The sequence below is a fragment of the Nuphar pumila genome, chromosome 2, assembly GCF_984573655.1.
Source record: "Nuphar pumila chromosome 2, dmNupPumi1.hap1.1, whole genome shotgun sequence".
Classification (NCBI taxonomy): Eukaryota; Viridiplantae; Streptophyta; class Magnoliopsida; order Nymphaeales; family Nymphaeaceae; genus Nuphar; species Nuphar pumila.
In genome coordinates this window covers 27,176,606-27,197,538 of record NC_143250.1, presented here as the reverse complement: position 1 = coordinate 27,197,538, position 20,933 = coordinate 27,176,606, and the positions used below count along the sequence as shown (strand labels likewise).

Here is a 20,933-nt window from a genome sequence, read left to right as displayed (position 1 = left end):
ATACTCCCCATATTGCTTTTCAAACAAATGAGCTCACTAAATGTTTTATCCTTACGATTCAAAGACCAAATATATTATTGATAAGCAATAAAACCTAGGAAATGGTGGAACCCACACTACCGTCCATGGAACTTGAAAAAGGTGGCTAGAGGTTAGACCAAGTTGGAATGAAACCAACTAAGCCCAACCAAGAGGGGGGCAATTTTGCCTTAGTCCTTACATTGGGTAGAGTGTGAGGGGTGAGAACCAATGACGCTCCTCATATGGATCTCAATATAGAACCTCTATAATTCTTAGGAAAAACAAAAATAGAAAAACATGGAATGATAGCATATTATAGTTTACCGAATCTGTGAAAGTCTTTACATGACTAGAGAGGGTCAACGGTCAACCTTGAAAATGTTTTTTGAGAGGGCGGTTAGACTCATCTCAACCCTTCATCTCTCTTAATGTAAGCTCAACCACCCATCTCACCTACACATGAGCCTATAAATACTTCTCAAAAAGTAAAAGAGAGGCATTATTGAGCTCTCTCTCTCCAACATTTTTTGAGGTTCTTCGTATTCTTTCCACTCAAATGTAGTGTGGGGTACCTTGTCATTCTACACAAGTTGTAGTAGAAGAATACATTTTTGGTAAAGAAGAAAATATGTCATGTCAAAAGCACCAGTATAGCGTGCGTGTGATCATAAATATTTAAATTTTAATACACCAAAACATTACTCCACTTTTTCTACATGATAATAAGCTATGATGTTTCGATGTGTTTGGTTTAGCAAAGTTCTCTTCCTTTCATAGCTGCCAGAGGGGAATCAAAATGCTCATCTTCTCTGTTTATTTGAATCTTCTCTTTGGAAAAGTGAATTCAAGTCTCGTGCTTGTACAAGCACAGGATTTCAACGTGGAAAGGATACTTGACACCACCCTCCAACCAAACACATCCTATGACCTCTCTTTGTCCTCTAAGGTTAACTTTCATTACTAGCAGTGAGCTACAAAGGTAAATTAATGGGAAACATGGACTGCCAAAAACTTCATCACATAGACGATAAGGTTCTTTGATTCCTTCAAACTTTGGCCAAGTGAGCTCTGGAAGCACTTCTTCTTGCACAGCAACCCACCAGATAAACAACAGCCTATTAAACATTCAGATAAATGTGTCAGGTTGGAACTTGAAAATGTGGTCAGAAAAACCCAAGGTATTTCCCACTCAAGGAAACAAACACGCTCAATATTTTAGATTGTACAATTGAAACAGCACAGAATCTAGCCAGACACCAGTACTGAACGTTTCCACAAACATAATCCCTTGGAAGTAGTCATTGAAATATATAAATTACTGATTGCAACATGCACAAAGAATGAGAAATTCAGAAACAGCAAGATGAGCCAACTGATGATTGATTGTCAACTAGGTTTGATGAATGATTTGCTGAGAAATTGAACAGTTGCAACCCACTCTGGATGGAGTTAACTGTGAATTTGAATAACTGTTTGTACCTGTAGTAAGTGGCTTATTGCAGGCTTGGAAAATTATGATGCATGTATGTGTACATTTGGACAACAATTCATCATGTGGTCAATGCCTATCAAGATTTCCTAAATCATTCTGCCATTGTTCCATGTTCTGCCTCCAAAATCAACTTGTTGGCAAGAACATAATGTGGTATTGACAGAGAGAGAGACAGACAGACAGTGCAAATGTCTCAAATAATCCAACTTTCTCATTATATTCATGAATGAACATAAGAACAAAAAACACTAACCAGGTTTTCCTGAAAAATCTCTCCACTATAAACCAAATAATACCGCTACTGGTTGCTTCACATAAAGTTCTAGGTATGTCTCAAATAATCCAACTTTCTAATCATATTCATGAATGAACATAAGTACCAAAGACACTAACCATGTTTTCCTGAAAAAAAATCTCACCCTTAGAAATCAAATAATACAGCTACTGGATCCTCTGCATGAAGTTCTACATATGTTGAGAATATCTAAACTGAACATAGCATCTTAGCTCCAATACGATAACCAATGTCTACCACACCATTTTCAGAGCACCATGACATCAAAGAAGTAAACAGCCGTGGGAAAAATGAGCAAGGATATCATGCACACAAGAGTGAATAAACTATGCAAACACAGCTGGTTTTCTATGGCAGATTGCTACCTATATAAGCATATCCAATACAAGCATCAAGAGAGCACTTGACCATCCTGATTAGGACTTAAAACTAGAGATAGGATATCTTAGGAAACCTAAATGCTATAGCTGAAGAAAAAAGATAAAAAGTAAAACCGTGCATCTATCTGGGAGCATGCACAAAGTTGCCTATGGTATTTAAACAACAGCATTGGGATGCACTGAATTGTCACTTTTTGGTGAATGAAGAAAAAGCACTAGCTATCACGCACACATATACACATATCTGCAAAATTATTCTTGAGAGTCTACAGGGTACTTGTAAGTCTGAATATTAATCTCAAGAGCATCCAATATGACTACATGTTATCTTGAAGAAGAAAGGAACAGACAATTGACACTCAAAAAAGTGATAAAAACAAACAAAATGGGATCAAATGTGATAAACTGGACTTATAAAGCTGTACAATCTGAAATGGGCTAGTTTCTAGGATCAAATCTCACCAGGGAATAACCCCAAGCTTTCCTAGCAACCAAAAAGGAGAAAGAAAAGAAAAGATGGTGAATCACTTTGGATGTGCTCTTTTAAGTAATTAGAGTCTTATAAATCCCAATATGTTAGCATGGCACTTAGCAAATCAAAAGCAACACCCTCAACTTTTCAATATTCTCAATTTATAAGGGAAAACTGAAAAGCTTACCAAGACAACAAAAAGTATAACATTAAATATAGCAACCACCTTCCATTTGGTTTTCATATATTGTGCTACTCCAGCCCTTCAATAAAGGAAACAATTAGTTGAGGAAAGACGCTAGAAATGAAACAGAAAATATGCAACAATCAACTAATTTTTACTTGCAAGAATCACAATTATAACATTTTGTAGTCAGAGAATTTTTGTAAATCTTGCAATCCTTGTTGGTGCTCACTGGATGAAAGCTCAGATCATAAAATGATGAATTGATGGCAGGATAGCCACACCTGAAACAGGAAGAACAAATACTTGTGATTTACCAACAAAATTGTAGCTCATGCTGCAGCAGGAAGACATACAGAAACTATGGAACTAGAAAGTGTCTAAGTAACTACAAATACAATAGCTAAGATAAGATAGCAAAACATTTACCAAGTTAAATAGCAATCAATTGAGTTTTCTTACATCAAGCATCAATTTGGCTGCTTAATAGAGCAACCATACTAGTAGAATTGCACAAGTATATGTAGTGCACCAGAATGAATTTAACTGCTTGTTATAAGCTGATATAGTGAGCATGCTATATAGGTAGAGGGTATTCCAGTCACATTTTAGTTCAAGCCACAGTTGCTTCAACCTTACAGAAAGTGAAACTATCAGATCAACATAAAGTCATACCAACACTCGCAGCATTATGAGATTACTACCTCAACAGAACTAATCTTCCAGCACTAAATATAACCTCGATATAAAATAGATGGATGATCTACAGTGAACAAATTTTTTATAAGGATGCAAGACTAGTTCAAGCATTCCAGAGATCAAACCATGTTGTATCAGTCTTCTCAATCTTTAGCACTTGCTGTCACTGTTTCTTTTTTTCATCGTTTTGCCCAATCAAATGGTTGGGAAGATCTTTTTTGCCTTTCCTTGGAAATAGTAGGATATCATGTGATTGGTATTTAAAAGCTGATGACTGGCCCATAGAGTAGGAAATCATCATTGATATTTAAAAGCTGATGAATGGTTCATAGAATATGAAAGAATGTCAAGAATGACAGTTGGAGCAATCATGTCAGCAATTTTAAATCATTTTAAATCAGGTACACTCAAGAAGCAGGAGAGTAATTCACACCACTGCAGGGATCATACCACTAAGGACACTGATCATCCAATATTACTCCCGGTAATTGAATGGAATCTTGATTGTGAATGTATGAGGTAATAACCAGAGTTACCGGAAGCTTTTTAGACAGGTGGGAAGCCCACCTCCCGACTCCTCGCTTTCGAAACTTGATGAGAATCTCGATTCTCACATTCTTTTCCTATGCTTTCCACATGTTTCATATATTCTTCTTATATGATATCTCACTCTACTTTTTATGTTTTTTATGTGTTTCTTCTCACGCTTCTCACTCACTTCCAAGTGCTTTCTCTAAATTGGTAGTCATCATTTTTAGATTTTGTTAAAAAATTAATTCTTACACTAATGAAATTTAAGAATAATCACTTTTATTATAGTTTTTATGTGTTTCATTTTGATTCCCATTCAATTCTTAAATTTCTTTTTTTTATTCCTCGTTTCTCGCTTCCTATACATTTTAAAATGCATCGCTTCTCGCTTCCGCTTCTCGTATCGTTTCCCGATTCTGTTTCCTAGTCCGGCAACCTTGGTATTAACACATTAGTTAATATTCAACCTCTATTTATCTCATAATCACTTCTCTAGATCTTTGTATTTTTTTAAATATCTTTGAACAAGTACATGCCATTTTATTAGTGAGATAATGTTTTAGCTCATTGGTTTGTTCAGTGCTTTACCTCACCACCTCTTTCAACTTTAAAACCAATTGGCATTTATATGTGCTAAAGTGGGCAAAAAATTGCAACACCACCCTTAATTTCTGGATACATGTCACATGAGAGAAGGCAGGAAAAATAACACCTCCTCTTCCACACTATGCTTTCTCTCTCATCAAGGTAGCAAATAAATTAGAATAATATATTAAAAAAGGAAACAGAAAAAGTGTGTGTTGCACCAATACATCAGGAGAATGAAGTACTTACTCAGATGGTGGCCGACAACAACCAGCCTCAATTGGGGTCAAGATTGCCTCTTTGTATTTTTTAAGAGTCTACAACAGAAAAGGAAAGAAAAGATGGCCAAAATGAAATCTTGCACTTTATAACTTGTATTTGAACCCAATTAATAGACTTAAGATGACCTTGTATTCCTTAGGCAAGTTCTTGCAATCATCTGTTCTAACAAGACAGCTTTTCAAGTGCTCCCAATTACGCGTGTTGTTCAGCTGCAAAATTTAAACCCCAAATGCAAAGTTCAATAGCAACTAGAGTAACAAGTAGTCACCTGTATTAAACTACTAGTAGCAAAAGGTGTACAACATACTTGCTTCCTATACAAGGATGAGTACTCTTGAAGCCGATATTCCTTATACCTGTTCACACATTGACATGAACAATATACTCAATTGATGTTATATGATGTGTACAAACTCCTTTGAAATAAATGAAAAGATGCATAAGGGCCAATAATTGAGAAAATGTGCCTTTGGAAGATGCTAGACATCATCTCCGGCAAAAATGGCTGCTGATTCATTCATTGAAAGAACACATACCCAAAATGGTAACATCATTGACAGCTGCATAAAGTCTGACAACAATAAAACCACTAAGAAAATGTTGTAACAATTCTGAATCCTAAAAAAAGGGATATTTGAATACTCACCATCAAAATAAGTTTCCTCACTAATCAATTGACATCAATTAGTGTCAAGGTTTATTTCAGAAAAAAAAGGAAGATGTGGGACATAGGTTTTACTTGTACAAAACCTAGGACAGAAAGAATGTAATTAATAATTGCACTGCTGATTGATTAGCAAAACGTTCTGTGAGTTCCTAGCCAAGAGGGAAAAGCCAATTGAAGCCAAAATCCCCTTTCTAAAATAACAAATAGTGTTGGCTACTAGATCGTGTGTTTTCTGAAAAGCATCTTAGGTAGGTACTGACATTTTGAATAAGTAGATATCAGACTTTAAGAGAGGCATAAGACTAGCTTTACCATTTTCATAGAATATGCAATAGGTAATTTTGCAAGAGAAATCACAAGGCATTCCATATGGATTATGATCAATTTAACCATTTCAAACTGAACCCTGTAGCCTAAATACTACAACCTCATTATTCTTAAGTCCACTGTCAATTGTTGCTTGTTCAAAGTAACACGCATGAAGTTAAACAGTGAAAATTCGAAGTAAGCTTCATCAGTTCAAAAGTTAAAGACCACATGAAAACTACTGAAAAAAAAAACAGTTACTAAGACTGATGAACAGAAAAAGTGGTTGAGAACTAACCTTTGTCCAGCTACCATATGGCCACTTCCATTATTTGTAATAATAAACCTGCAACCATTTGATCATAAAAGAGATATTAGATTTAACAGATAGGTCATTGGACCATACTTGTAAAACACACAAAAAAAAAATTATTTAGATTCGGGTCGGATCCCGACCCGGACCCTTTGGAGGCACCGCCTCCCTCGCAGTTTTTTAAAGACAGCGAGGCAAAGGGGGGGAGGTTCTCGAACCCCCCTTTCCCCTCTACTCTCTCGTCTCTCCCCCGACCGACTCCCTCTCCTCTATGTTGCCGAGCACCGCCAACGACGACCCCCCTCCTTTCGGCGAGCCCCCCTCCGGCGAGCTCCTTCCGGCAGCCCCAGGTACGCATCCACCTCCCCTATTTTTGTCCTTTTCTCCTCTCGCTCTCTCGTTTCTCTTTCTCCCTCACTTCTCCGTTGCGCGGGGAGGGGGCCGAGCCACCTCCCTGCTGCCCTAGATCAAGGGGGAGGGGCAAAGCCCCCTCCATGAGACTCCTTTTAGCGAGGGAGGGGCGGAGCCCCTCCCTGTGTTTGGTAAGGGAGGGGCCGAGCCCCCTCCCGGTGCCCTCTGGTTGCAAGGGAGGGGTCCAGCCCCTCCCTGCACCCTTGTAGGTAGGGGAGGGGGTCGAGCCCCCTCCCTGCTTCCTGTTACGGCAGGGGAGGGGGTCGAGCCCCCTCCCTGCTTCTTGTTACGGCAGGGGAGGGGTCGAGCTCTCGTCCCAGTTCCCTGCACCACCTTTAGCAGGGGAGGGGCCCAACCCCTCCCTGCATCTTTTCTGGCAGGGGAGTGGGTCGAGCTCCCCTCTCTGCTCCTTGCTCTTTGTTACGGCAGGGGAGGGGGTCTAGCCCCTCCCTGCACCCCTTTTTCGACAGGGAGGGGTCGAGCCCCCTCCCTGTGCTTCTTCTCTCTTTAGGCAGGGGCATCGCCCCTGCCTCCGCTGTTTTTCGGCAGGCAGAAGCAAGCCCCCTTGCCTCGCTCTTCCCTGGCATCAGGCAGGGGCCAAGCCCCTTGCCTGTTCTCATTTCATCAGGCAGAGGCCAAGCCCCTGCCTCCTTACATGTTCGACAGGCAGAGGCAAAGCCCCCTGCCACTCTTCTACTTTGTCAGGCAGGGGCGCAACCCTGCCTGCCCTCACTTTCTGAGGGCAGGGGTGCAACCCCCTGCCTCCTCGTAAATTGCCGACAGCAGGTCAACAGGGGCTCGCAGCCCCTGCCCCTGCTTCTTGCGCTGATAGCAGGTACGCAAGGGCACGATGCCCCTGCCTCTGCTTTCTTCACGTCAAGACGACGGCTGTGAACCTGACCTTCTATTTTTGGTGTTAGCTTGCTAAGATCGTCACTTTTGCAGCTCGTATGACAGATCCCGCTCGCGCTCCGCAGCCCGAGCCGTCAATCGTTTACACCCGCAAGCGCCAACAAGCTTGCAACTCCCCAAGGTAGGGGAAGATTACAAGGAGGACTTGGACGATTGAATTGAGTTCAATTAACTAAAAAGGACAATTAAATAAATATATATACAAATATATATTTATACGAGTATGCATTTAACTCAAGGACGTGGTTTCGCAATCCTTGTCCTTTACTTCTGTTATGTCTTTCCTTTGTCGTCGCGCTTTGCTCCCAGGCTCTTGCTTTTGAAAATGTGTTGTTACTGCTTTGCGATTGCAGATGACGCTCAGGTTTTCACTCTTTGCATATACCATAAAAGCCTTCTCGTGGAGGGTGCAAGGGGCATTTACCACTCTCCCTCTTGCGACAAGAGTTGAGTCAGGAGCTAGCGATACATCCTCGTCTAAGGAGAGGGATACCTTGCAAGGATCCTGGCTCTTCGAGTACGCAGTTCCTGCATCGTAGACTTGAGATTTAGAGAGCTGCGCAAAAGCATCAAACTGCCCCAAATCAAAGTATTTGGAAGGATGTGATTGGCTGGTTCTGTTCGTCTATTTGACATATCTCGGGTAACCCCGAATTGAGGCTCGAACAAACTTCTTAGCGGGGGGTTCTGTTGAAAAACCCGTATCCCATCTATCGAGGCCGGTATCGAGTCATGCGAGGCATGTAGATACCCCGATAGCGGATGAGATTCTAGAAAATCGCATGCTGAATGTTGGCACAAGCTGCTGGTTGTTTCAAAAGATAAAGAATGTCAAAAGTAAAGTTTGAGAAACATTACATCTTTGTGAAATACTTTTGTTGAGGCTCTTATTGAGGAGCTATACCCCTTTCATCCTAAAGTACTTGTAGTCGTGCACTACATGCTAGTACTGCGATGATCGGATGAGATGATCGTGCGACCTCGAATAGTGTTAAATGCACAATGCTGTAATCACATAATATAGTGACTGATCGCCTTCACAGGCTAGATGCTCGAGTGGTTGAAAAAACACAGCATAGAATGGGTCGTTAGTTAAGCAACACCTAACGCACCCATTCGCTTCTTGTTGTCTGTCAAGGGAGAGGATAGAGCGGTACAAAACTCCAATGGACAGGTTGTTAACAACCACCCCACGGGCAAAAATCCGACCTCCTCAGTCATTGGAGTTAGGGGAAGGGATTACCAGACATTATCCTAGGTGGTAGATCCCATGGACTTCTGCAGAAGTTGGATGCATCCGTTGCCACTTAACTGCCTTTGGAGAATTCTCTCTCGGCTAAAGTCATCCTCTTAAGAGCGAACTCAACTAGCTATTCGGGTTATTGAAAATACATAGAATAACAGACACCCGAACTAGTCTCAGTTGTTTTTACGTTTTGCCTGCGCGTACCCGTAGGCCTGTAATATCGAAACATAAAGTTTGTTCACACTGGTTGATGGGTCATGAGACTTGCTTATTGCGTAGTAGTTCACAGTTTACAATCGAATGAATCGTCATGTTGTGTTTGACAGTTGCACTGTTTACTTGCTTGAACGGCTTACCTGTGTTGCACTGCTTACTTGCTTGAACTGCTTACCTGTTTTGCACGGCTACCTGTTTAACTGCATATCTGCTTTAAACTGCTTAGCATACTGAATTAAATGTTCTTAATTCAGTTTCCTGTAGTCTCCCTTGTGCACCTACTAGTTTTTCGCGAAATTAACCCATTCTATGGGTACAAGTGATAATTAGGTACACCACGGGTGATGGCGCGATTGCAAGATGACTTCAAGATTTCATCTTCCTACTCTTAGCTCGCGTCCTGGACGTTTTGGGCTCTGTAACGGATTTTTCTTGGGATATCCGAATTTTGTACTATTTGGGGAACTTCTTAAATGAAAGTGTTTTTTCCAAGTGTTTTGCAAGTAACATGAATTGTGTGTTTTGGTTCTTTTAGATAATGTGCCCAGAGTTGTCAGCTTGTCTTTCTGAATTGAAATTTTGGGGCGTTACAATATTAGAACACCACCTAAAAGGAGTTTTTTCTATGTTTGCTGCATAAATTTATACAGTAGAATACATAAATTCATATTATATTATATAAAATTGAAGATCATTGTACATCCCAACCATCTTGTTGAAACTAAAGTGAAAATTGGAAATGGCAAATAAAGATAATACATAGAAATTAGATTTACAATTCTTTTTTGTTTCTTTGTCCACAGATCACAATTCTTTCATCAAGGTAATGGAACTTACTCTCCAGACTTTCAACAGATACAATCGCATGAACTTGCTGCAAGCATAGAGAAGATGACATCATACATTTAACTATACAAAGATAATTTGTGCTGTCACAGATGTATATCTTTTCTTTCACATATTACTATAATGGGATAACCCCTGATGAGATTTGAAATCCGTCAGATAATAGGCAGGCAGAATGGTACCTGTGCAGAGTCCAGGTACCATAAGTTTCTGCTCTTGTTTCTACCCTGAATGCACGAATGGAATTATCTCATGCACGGAAGCATTATGATCTTCACTCTCAGGTTAACGAATATGGGCAGAGCATATGAAGCCATTTAGAATATAAATGAGGATTAGTTTAAGAAGAGAAAAACGAACGCGTATGACTGAACTTCTAACCTCAAGCTAGAGAGAATCGGTGAATAACCACAAACAGGAAAACTGAGATGAAATAGCAGCTTAAGCTCCATTGTGATCTCAATTAATTATTGTAAGATCTTCTTCGCTTCCTTGGGATGTGATGAGAGAAGGATATTGCTTTCACACAAACAAATGCATATAAGATCTAATATGTACAGTAGATTATCTCAACCATCCGTAATGATCCAAGTAGAATCAATAAAAAAACAGAACACAGAAAAACCGAATCTCCCAAGAAAAACTACTTACGCCAGCACCGTGAACACCAGAATCGCCACTAAAAGCATGCATAGCATCAGCAGATACTGCAGAAGAGCAGTTAAGGACTCGCACACAACATCAACATCTTTCAAACAAGTAAAAAGCTGCTCCTCCTTTATGATTTCAGAAAAGAAAAAAACAAAATATCATAAACAGAAGAAGGATACTATCCACAACAATATGGTGAAGTTCTTGAGAGCACCCACAAACCCAGTGAGGGATCTGGGAAAAAATCGAAAAAAACATATTCATATTCCTCCTAAAGAGAGAATAAAACAACATTAATGTAAAACGAATGAATGTCAAGCTTACATTACGAGGACAAGTGCACCAAGAGCTAAAACAGGGAGAGCGAGAAACCTTCTACAATCATCATGCTGACTACTCATCCAAACGCCGTACCCCATGACACCAACTGCAAACAACTACACACCCATCGAAAAGAGAGAAGAAAGAAATCATGGCTTCTTCGGAATTAATCAAACAATGCAAATAAAGATAAGTGACGAGAACTAATGAACCAAAGTGTGGAAGCATGATGGTGGCACAACGAGAGAGAGAGAGAGAGAGTACCGTAGTTAGGAAGTTGATCCATTTGATAAAAAATGTGCTAGTTCCTGTACTCATTGTTTCTCTCTTACTCGCACACACACACACACACACACACACACACACACACAGAGAGAGAGAGAGAGAGAGAGAGAGAGAGAGAGAGAGAGAGAGAGAGAGAGAGACGCTGCTGTTTATTCTTGGTCAGCTTTCCACAGTTCTTGCCGGAATCTCTCAGGTGCACTTCAAACTCAAAACAGCCAAAACAGGTTCGGGGGCACCCGAGCACATGTAGGGACGGAGAGTCTTTTCGTCCTGTGAACAGGAATTTCCCAACTTAAAGCCCTGCTCACACAACTGTACAACAGTACAAGACAAGGTTGGTGTGAAAACACTGGATCGCAAACCCCTTCGTTTGTGTTAATAAAAAAAACCTTTGGATAAATTGGTGGGGAAAATGCTTTCCCAACTTAAAGTAGTTGTGTGTGTGTGAGAGTGAGAAAGAGAGAGCCTCAAGTACGGTAAAAGGGAAAAAGTAAAAGAAGAACAAAAAAGGGTAAAGTCAAAGCTTTGATTATTCTCATCTCAATCTTGGATTTGAGATGAGGGATTAGATCATGAGAGGTGCAGCGATCTCTGGCCGCTCCCTAACGGACCAAAGATATGCGAAATCTAACTGAAATATGAACATGAGATCTTCACTTTTGGGATTTGAGATTCAGTGATTTTTCACCACTCTTGGCATGTGCTCCATGCCACCATATTCAGGACATGGATATGTGATACGTGGGATTCAAGCGCACCTTGGGACTAGATAGTGTGGGAATATTTAGGTTTAACCTCAACAATTCATCTCTTCAAAATTATCTTTTTAGTGATGCTTATCCGAAATGCAACTTCAGAGGCATTAGAGGAGATCATTGATCCACGTTGGCAACAGACACATTGAAAATGTTAAAATAATATATAGGGATGTCAATGACCAGAATTTTATTCCATATCCGACTGAATTTGATTCCATTTAATTGCATTTGGTAAGCCAAAACAATATTTCATTCTAATTAGATGCAGATATGGTTATGATTTTTTGCTACCGAATCTGAAAAATGTTTGAATCTGATAGATATTTGAATCCATTTACATGTAAAAAAACAGATCTGGTATAAGCTTGTCATTATTTGTATCCAAATCTATATTTAAATTTGTTTAGCCAACATACAATCAGTCGAATATGGTATTGGCCACATCGGATCCGAATCCAATCAGTTTACATCCCTAATAATTTACTTAGGCGTGTTTGGATTCAAGGAATTGGAGGGAGTTAAATTTCTGGAATTGTGTTGCCAAAGATTCTAATTACTTTGTTTTGATTGCTTCATTGATTTGGAATTGGATTCCCAATCCTTTGTTTTCTTCACTTGCATTTAAACGATGAAAGATTATTGCGAAATTTTATTAACGGATGGGCGGCATTAAGCACAACAGGTATGAAGATCACCCTGCAAAAGAAACAGGGTACAGTTCCGAAAAAAAAAACAAAGCAAAATTTACAGCAAAATAGGTAATCAGATTGTGAAGCAAAGCATAAGTATCTCTGCTGGAACAGAGAAAAATGACCGCTGCTAGGTCTTATTAATTTCTGATTTTGTCTGAAACAAAACGAAGCATCTGAAAGTCTAAAACTAGACTCAGACCGTCTTATCAAGCTTTGGATGATGAGAGGGCAGATATCAAAACAACATCAAGATAAACAAGTGGGTGGAGAAGAAAAAAAGTCATGGTCATCACTTTTGGATTGTCTGTGCATAATTTTTAATGAAAACCATAGATATTTAAATAAATAAATTTGTGTTGTTATCATTGCATGCAATTGTGGCTTGTACAAGTTTAAATTGCGGTACTAACCAGTTATTTGCAGGATGACCTCATCTAAAATTTAAATATGACTTGTGTCATTTTGATACAAGAAAACCCTAGCTAGCCTCTGACTTTGTGTCTGTGATGTCCGACATATCAGGTTAGAGGTCAATTTTGAGTGAGTTGGGATGATGCAATGTGTTTTCTTCTGTTTGTCATCAAAAGAAAAGGCCTCCGTGAGATGAACTTACTCATAGTGCCAGTATGAGAAAGTCACTCGAGGACCTAACAAAAGACTGTGAAGCATGCATCACATATGCTTGCAGGAGACCCCTGTTGTCTCTCTATATCGGTTAAACATTTTTTTATGTGCAAAAAGGCAAGTAACCCTATGAAGAGACTATAGTTAACAACCACACTCATTGGTGACCTTCGAGTTGAAATTGGCTAAACAAACTTTGATCTTGAACCATTAATGTATCAATTATTGGTTTACATATCTATGTACTGGGTAAGCAATCTTTTTCAATACTCATTAGAGTACCCAGCATGAGCACACTATGCAAGCTGAACCTCTGGTATGTCTTTCAATGTGAGTTATATTAATATATAATAATAATTAAGTTTATTGAGTCAAAATCATGATTTGCCAAACAAGTTTTCATAAATCAAGTTTTTATGAATGTGCTTATAAAAACCAAAATTATTAGATATTATTTTGGTACCCTTAAAATCTCTACAATCTTTTTTTAGAAGAATATTAATTTATTAATTAAAATTAGTTAATGAGTATTTGGCTTAGTTTAGAAAAGTGCGGTTGAAGATAAGGGCAATTGGGGACTCCTATCTTAATGGAAGAAGAGTCTCCAACACTATAAATGGAGGCCTCACCCTTGGGGAGAGCATGGAAAAATCCTTCTGGCTAGTGTAATGCAATTGAGATAAGATAAAAGCCCAAAGACCACCCATTCTTGCTCCCAAACCAAGTGTGAACACAAAACCTTGAGCCCGATTTGATGGCTTGAGGTAAAATTAAGCTTCCTTTTTTTTCTTCATTCAACGTGGCATATTCTGGTGAAAGATACGTCATCTTTATTTAATTTAAGCATGTTCAATTAGTTTCACTTTTGAATAGTTGTTTTAAGTTTTATAGGCCGATTGGGTGTCTTGGTGTTGCACACCCACATGTATCTTGATGGTTGTTTACCCATGATTACTACAACCTAAACATAGTTTCTGTCCTTACATAATTGTTTTCGTGAAAACGTTTTAAAGCATGGTGTTATAATGATTTTATTTTGTCTTATATCTTATGCCAAATAATTAATATCATTATGAAATCTTTTGACTTAATGATTAGATAACCATTGAATATTAAATCTTATATCATATTCTGGCATCTATGGTGGTTAAGATGTTGTCACAGTGAATGCATGTTAACCGTATCATTAATTCTCCCGTGCGTTTTAGTAATTTTTGTATGAGTTATATGAAAGTCAAGTTGCTTTATTGGACTGTTATTGATATTTAGAAATATGTCGAATTTTGGTTAAGGAAATATCTTCATGGTGTTATTATATTATTAGCTTTTTTAACAACCGTACATAGACCATTAAAACTTGGCTAAAATATTTCTATGATGCGTTGGTTAAATGAATGAAGTTGGGATGTTTGCACCTCTTGCTTTTTGTCATTCATCGACATTCCCAACCCATTCTTCATCCAAGAAGGCAGAGATGTGGAAGTCTTCGCACTTAGGAATAAGACGACCATAGTTTAAGGTATTCTTTATGTATCAAAGGATCCTCTTGGCAGTCATCCATTGAACACTAGTTGGTTGATGCATGTACTGACAAACCTTATTAACCACAATGGCTAAATCTGGTTTGGTCAAGGTGAGATATTGCAAGGTACCCACAACTTTTCTGTACTGGGTTGGATCATTAAGCATATCACCATCATAATTAGATAATTTAGTAGTTGTGGCCATAGAGGTGTTGATCGGTTTAGCCCCAGTCATGTAAGTACGGTTCAATAGGTCTAACATGTACTTCTACTAGAACAAAAAGAGGCCATCAGGGGTAACGACATATTCAATTCCTAAGAAAAAATGTAAGTCGTTGAGAACCTTAAGAGCAAATTCATCACCCAACTTATCAATAATTACTACAAGGATGAGGGTCAATAGCGATGACTCATTAACGATGACACAAAAGTCACCGCTATTGTTGGAGTTGAATTGCCGCAATAACAATGATTTTATATATCATCGTTATATGTATATATATATATATATATATATAACAATGACTTTATATATTGCTGTTAAAGATATGTCTCTAACGGCAATTAATAATTGTCGCCATTATAGATTGTCGTTAACAACATATGTGGCCGTTAAATCTTGTCGTTAAAACACTTTTGACGGTAATATTTAATGGTCATTAAATGTCAACGTTATTGATCAATAACGAGGACATTACAACATCACCATTATAAATGTGTCATTAACGGTGACATGTGTGGTCGTTAAATATATATACAAAGATTAGGGTCAATATTAATGATGCTTTAATGACAATATTTATGTTGTTGTTATAGATTACTCTATAATGGTGACATAAATGTTGTCGTTATTGAGTACATAATTAGAGCCCAACAAACCCTTTTGAATTCTCTCTCTCTCTCTCTTCTTCCTCCTCCACTTCTCTTTCTTGTTGTTGTTCTTCTTCTTCTCCTCATTGCCGCCTTTGTCGAACCCAACCTTTGCTGAGTTCGACCCTATGGGTTCAGTCCCCTTTTCCGTCATTCGATTTCTTTGGGTTTTCATTTGCTTTTCATTCTTCTCTTGATAATGGATTGGTTCTTTCGATGGTAAAGAAAAACCCTTTCGTTGAAAGGTGAAGGTGTTTTGCTGAAACTGAGCCTTGGTTGTAGCTTAGCCTTGGGTGTTCTGTTTGTTTATTTTTTGTGCTTTCAATTGTTTGAGGTATTGGGATGGAGAGTCTCTTGAATTCATCAGTACCCAAGTTGATTTTTGGTGCAAATTGTAGCTTGGTGTGTTGTTTCTGTGGTTATGAGATGCAGGGTGTCTGAGAGAAGATTCTTAATCTTGTTAAGAGTGTGGTGGACAATGTTCTTCATCATCTCTTTATATAGTTCTTTTGTTGACATGGTCCTTTTTTAGAGAGTTCATCACATTGGTGTGTATGCTTGGATTGATTTTTTGTCAATTATTGTTGGACTCTTCCTCTATTATGTGTTTGTATTTGGTGAAACTGGGATTGAGGAAGGAGATAGAGAAACCCATCTTAGGAAACCTTTATTGAATAGCTTAATAGAGAAGAAAGATGTTAGTGAAAATGTTACATCTTATGCAAATGCAAGCCTTTTTAGCATACTCACCTTTTCATGGATGGGTCCTTTGATATTTGTTGGCAGCAAGAAAGCATTGAACCTGGAGGACGTCCCAAAATTGGCCAAAGATGATAATGCAAGACTCATCTTTTCAGACTTTAGAGATAGACTAGATAGTAGTGGGACTAGAGAGAGTTTGGGGACACTCAAATTTGTGTAGGCATTGTTCTTTTTTGTGTGGAAAGAGGTGCTATGGACAACCTTCTTCTACTTATCCTATAATTGTGCATCCAAATTAGGTCCTTATTTCATCAATTGTGCATCATATATAGATCTTTAGCTATGGACACACCACTTAGTTAACTCATTTATGTGCACACACCACTTAGTTGTAGATATCTAGGATTGTTATGGTTACTTATATTGATTGAATTGAAAAATGTGTACACACCACTTAGTTGTAAATATCTAAGGTTGTTATGTTTGCCTATATTAATTGAATTGAAAAATATGCACACACTATTTAGTTGTGGACATCTAAGGTTGTGTGCTTGCCTATGAGTTTAGATGTGATTTGCTATGTAGGTTAAACAAATATGATATTTAACGCTAAATATCTAAATAATGAGGCAAAAAGACTTAGTGCAATGCAAAAGTGCAATGATAATGAAAATGGGCAAAAGACCCTTGGTAAGTACCAAATTTTGAAAGAACTAAGGAGATCCTGTGAGCACAGAATAGATTGTTTGTGAATATGAAATGTGTGTGTATATATATATATATATATATATATATATATATATATATATATATATATATATATATATAAACTGTGTAGTCAAGTTGAGCCTGAGGGAGGTAGGAGTGGAGATAAAGAGTGTTTATGATGCAGGTACCCTTAGGCACAAACCACTAAATCTTGTGCTCTAGTGTGTGAACATGATAATGTGAATGTTGTGTTGCATTTTTATCATGTTAGGTGTGCAACATGAATGCCACACATTTAAACCTGCTATGCATCATGTGCATATGATTTATCATGATAATGTGTGTTATGATTAGCATGTGAGGAATGCATGGGTTTCTTTATGATGTTACATGTAATGCAAGAATGTTGATGGGACTACTTCCACACTTCATTTTAGTTAGAAACTTAAAATTTTAAGGTTTTTTTTTCAATTAGCATACATATGTGAATAGTGTTTGTTTAGGATTTAGGGGTTTGATTTAGTTTTTATTTTTTAAATAGCATGAGCCATGAATCTTTCATTAGGTTTTAGGGGTTTTTGAGCTTTTTTAATTAGCATTTAGGTATTTTTGTATTTTTTTATTTCAATCAACATTAAACTTGATCTTATGCTTGAGTGTATAACTGTTTAGTTATACACTGTCGGTCCCAAGCCCGGATAAAGGAGGAGGGTTGCGATAGGCTTGTGACAGCCAACATAAAAACTTAGTCATACCTTATGATTATGAACCAATATGAGAATTTCGTTAGGGTGTTCCCTACTGAGCGACGCGTTGTACTCTATAGGCCCGGAGGCAGTGATAAATGGGCAAGGGTTGCTAGGTCGTCGCCCGAAAGCAACGCGCCACACCGACGCCCGGGTGTGGTATCAAATAGGCAAGGGTTCCCTCACTTTGTTGGACGGGTGGGGGTAAAGAAGTTAGTCCAAGACCATAAAATTAGGTTAGCCACTTGGAACATAGGATCTTTAACTGGTAAGTTGGTAGAGTTAGTAGATGTTATGTGTAGAAGAAAGATTGATATTTTATGTCTGCAAGAGACCAAATGGGTAGGTGAGAAAGCAAAAGTGATAGAACCTTGGGGATATAAGATTTGGTATACAGGAATAAATAGGAATAGGAATGGAGTAGGGATTGTTATGAGTCGTGAGTTTATAGATAATGTAGTTGAGGTCCGTAGGAAGGGTGATAGGATTTTACTTATTAAATTAGTATTAGGTTCGGATATTATTAATATTATTAGTGTTTATGCACCTCAAGTAGGTTTAGATGATTCCATTAAGCGTCAATTTTGGGAAGATTTAGATGGAGTAGTACAAGAGATATCTTATGGAGAAAGGCTTTTCATCGGTGGTGACCTTAATGGGCATGTAGACATTAGTAGGGATGGATTTGAGAGTATCCATGGAGGCTATGGCATAGGAGAAAGAAACGAAAGTGGAGAAAGGATTTTAGATTTTGGTTTGTCCTATGATATGATCTTAGCAAACACTTGGTTTAGGAAGAGGGAGTCTCACCTAGTAACATTTAAAAGTGGGGTTAATACGAGTCAGATAGATTTTTTCCTACTTAAAAAGAGAGATAGGGGTTGTTGCATCGATTGTAAGGTTATACCGGGAGAAAGTGTAGTTACACAACATAGAGTCTTAATTTTAAATCTTAGAATTAGACAATGCCGCAAAAGGGATAGACATAGGATAGATCCTAGAATTAAGTGGTGGGCAGTGAAAGGAGCTAAACAAGGAATGTTTGTAGAGCAGGTAGTTAAGGAAGTTGATTGGTGTCTCGAGGAGGATTCAGAATCAATGTGGAATAAGATAGCGGGTGGCATGAGAAAGGTGGCTAAGGAGGTATTGGGTGAGTCTAAAGGCGGTGCATCGCTAGGTAAGGATACATTGTGGTGGAACGAGGATGTCAAATTAGCTATTAAGGTTAAAAGAGAGTGTTATAAAAATCTAAGTAAGAGTCGTGATAATGAGAATTTAGAGAAGTATATGATAGCAAAGAAGGAAGTTAAAAAAGTAGTTCGGAACGCGAGGGATAAGGTATATAAGGAAGTTTATGACAAGTTGGATACCAAAGAGGGCGAAAAGGATATTTATAGGCTCGCAAAGATGAGAGATAGGAAATCGAGGGATCTGGGTATGGTTAGATATATCAAAGATGAAATGCAAAGGGTTTTAGTCAAAGATGAGGAGATTAAGGAGAGATGGAAAGATTATTTTGATAAGCTATTTAATGAAAGTCATGTTCAAGATCTTGGAGACTTCTTCATTCCTTTTCATGAGATGAATTGTGACTTCATGCGCAAGATTCAAAATAAAGAAATTGCAGAGGCTTTGAAGAAAATGAAATCAAGAAGGGCAGTTGGCCCAGATGGTATACCTATCGAGCCTTGGAAATGTTTGGGAGAGAAAAGTTTAGAATGGTTGACAAATCTTTTTAACAAGATTTGGCGGACAAATAAGATGCCTAATGAGTGGAGGAAGAGTACTTTGGTGCCTCTATATAAGAATAAGGGTGATATACAAGATTGCATAAACTATCGTAGTATAAAACTCATGAGTCATACTATGAAACTTTGGGAGAGGGTGATTGAGTCTAGGTTGAGGAAGGTTGTCATGATATCGGAGAATCAATTTAGTTTTATGCCTGGAAGATCAACTATGGAAGCTATACATCTCCTTAGACAACTTATTGAGAGAAATAGAGAGAGGAACAAAGATTTGCATATGGTTTTTATTGATTTGGAGAAGGCATACGATAGAGTACCTAGGGACGTTTTTTGGTGGACAATGATGAAGAAAAGTGTGTCTCTCAAGTACATTAGTATAATTAAGGATATGTATGAAGGAGTAGTAACCAATGTCCGCACTTGTGGAGGGGTGACAACCAATTTTCCTATAACGGTTGGGTTACATCAAGGATCTGCTTTAAGCCCTTTCCTATTTGCTATAGTGATGGATGAGCTTACGAGATCAATTCAAGAAAATGTGTCGTGGTGTATGTTGTTTGCTGATGATATTGTTTTGATTGATGAGTCTAGAGCTGTGGTTAATGCTAAGTTAGAATTATGGAGACAGACATTAGAAGCAAGAGGTTTTAAGTTGAGTAAGACAGAATACATGGAATGTCGGTTTAGTAAGCAACGAAGTAGTGATGGGAGTGTAGTGAAGCTTGGTGAGCAAGAAATACCGGTGGATAATTGTTTCAAATATTTGGGATCTATCATTCAAAAGTATGGAGAAATTGATGGAGATGTAAATCATAGGATAAAGGTTGGGTGGATGAAATGGAAAAGTGCAATTGGAGTGTTGTGCGATCGTAGAATGCCATTGCGGTTGAAGGGAAAGTTTTATAGGACGACTATTAAGCCCTCTTTACTATATGGTACGGAATGTTGGGCTGCCAAAAGACATCATATTCAAAAAATGAGTGTAGCTGAGATGCGTATCCTGAGATGGATGTGTGAAAATACAATAAAAGATAAGATTCAGAACGATGGGATACGTAAGAAAGTAGGCGTTGCACCCATTGAAAATAAGATAAGAGAGGTTTGGACATATTCGGCGAAGGCCTAATGATGCTCCAGTTAGAAGGATGGAGAAATGGGAAAACATATTAGTTAAAAGAGGTCGGGGTAGGCCTAGGAAGACATGGATGGAGGTGATAGGAAAGGATATGAATGCTTTGAACCTCACCGAGGACATGGCATTGGATAGAAATGATTGGAGGAGAAGGATTCATGTGGAAGACCCAGAATGATTTTCTTTTTTGGTTCATATCGCCGACCTCAATTGTTTTGGGATAAAGGCGTAGTTGTTGTTGTTGTTGTATATATATATATATATATATATATATATATATATATATGAATGATGTTTGTTTAGGATTTAAGCTTT

General features: G+C 38.3%; 1 protein-coding gene across 2 annotated transcripts; it reads right to left on the bottom strand.

The window, feature by feature from the left end:
• Window positions 1-655: 655 nt before the first annotated feature.
• LOC149845087 (tetraspanin-10-like) lies at window positions 656-11,203 on the bottom strand. Of its 2 annotated transcripts, XM_089997454.1 has the most exons (11): window positions 11,095-11,203; window positions 10,834-10,946; window positions 10,689-10,743; window positions 10,510-10,565; window positions 6,213-6,260; window positions 5,249-5,297; window positions 5,067-5,150; window positions 4,909-4,976; window positions 3,003-3,128; window positions 2,848-2,923; window positions 656-1,136 (listed from the first exon to the last, which is right to left on the bottom strand). In XM_089997454.1, the coding sequence occupies exons 1-11, from the start codon at window positions 11,146-11,148 to the stop codon at window positions 1,068-1,070; spliced, it is 798 nt and encodes a 265-aa protein (XP_089853580.1). In that variant the 5' UTR covers window positions 11,149-11,203; the 3' UTR covers window positions 656-1,067. The 2 variants fall into 2 exon arrangements, with proteins under 2 accessions (XP_089853580.1, XP_089853581.1); XM_089997455.1 differs by lacking the exons at window positions 656-1,136; window positions 2,848-2,923 and having other exon boundaries at window positions 2,999-3,128.
• Between the last annotated feature and the right edge of the window lie 9,730 nt (window positions 11,204-20,933).

Coding starts and splice junctions, on each gene's coding strand:
- LOC149845087 (XM_089997454.1), bottom strand. CDS start 11,148: ATGAGTACAGGAACTAGCACATTTTTTATCAAATGGATCAACTTCCTA. Junction 10,947..11,094: donor GGATCAACTTCCTAACTACG/GTACTCTCTCTC, acceptor ATGGGTGTGTAG/TTGTTTGCAGTTGGTGTCAT. Junction 4,977..5,066: donor ACTTGCCTAAGGAATACAAG/GTCATCTTAAGT, acceptor TTTCTGTTGTAG/ACTCTTAAAAAATACAAAGA.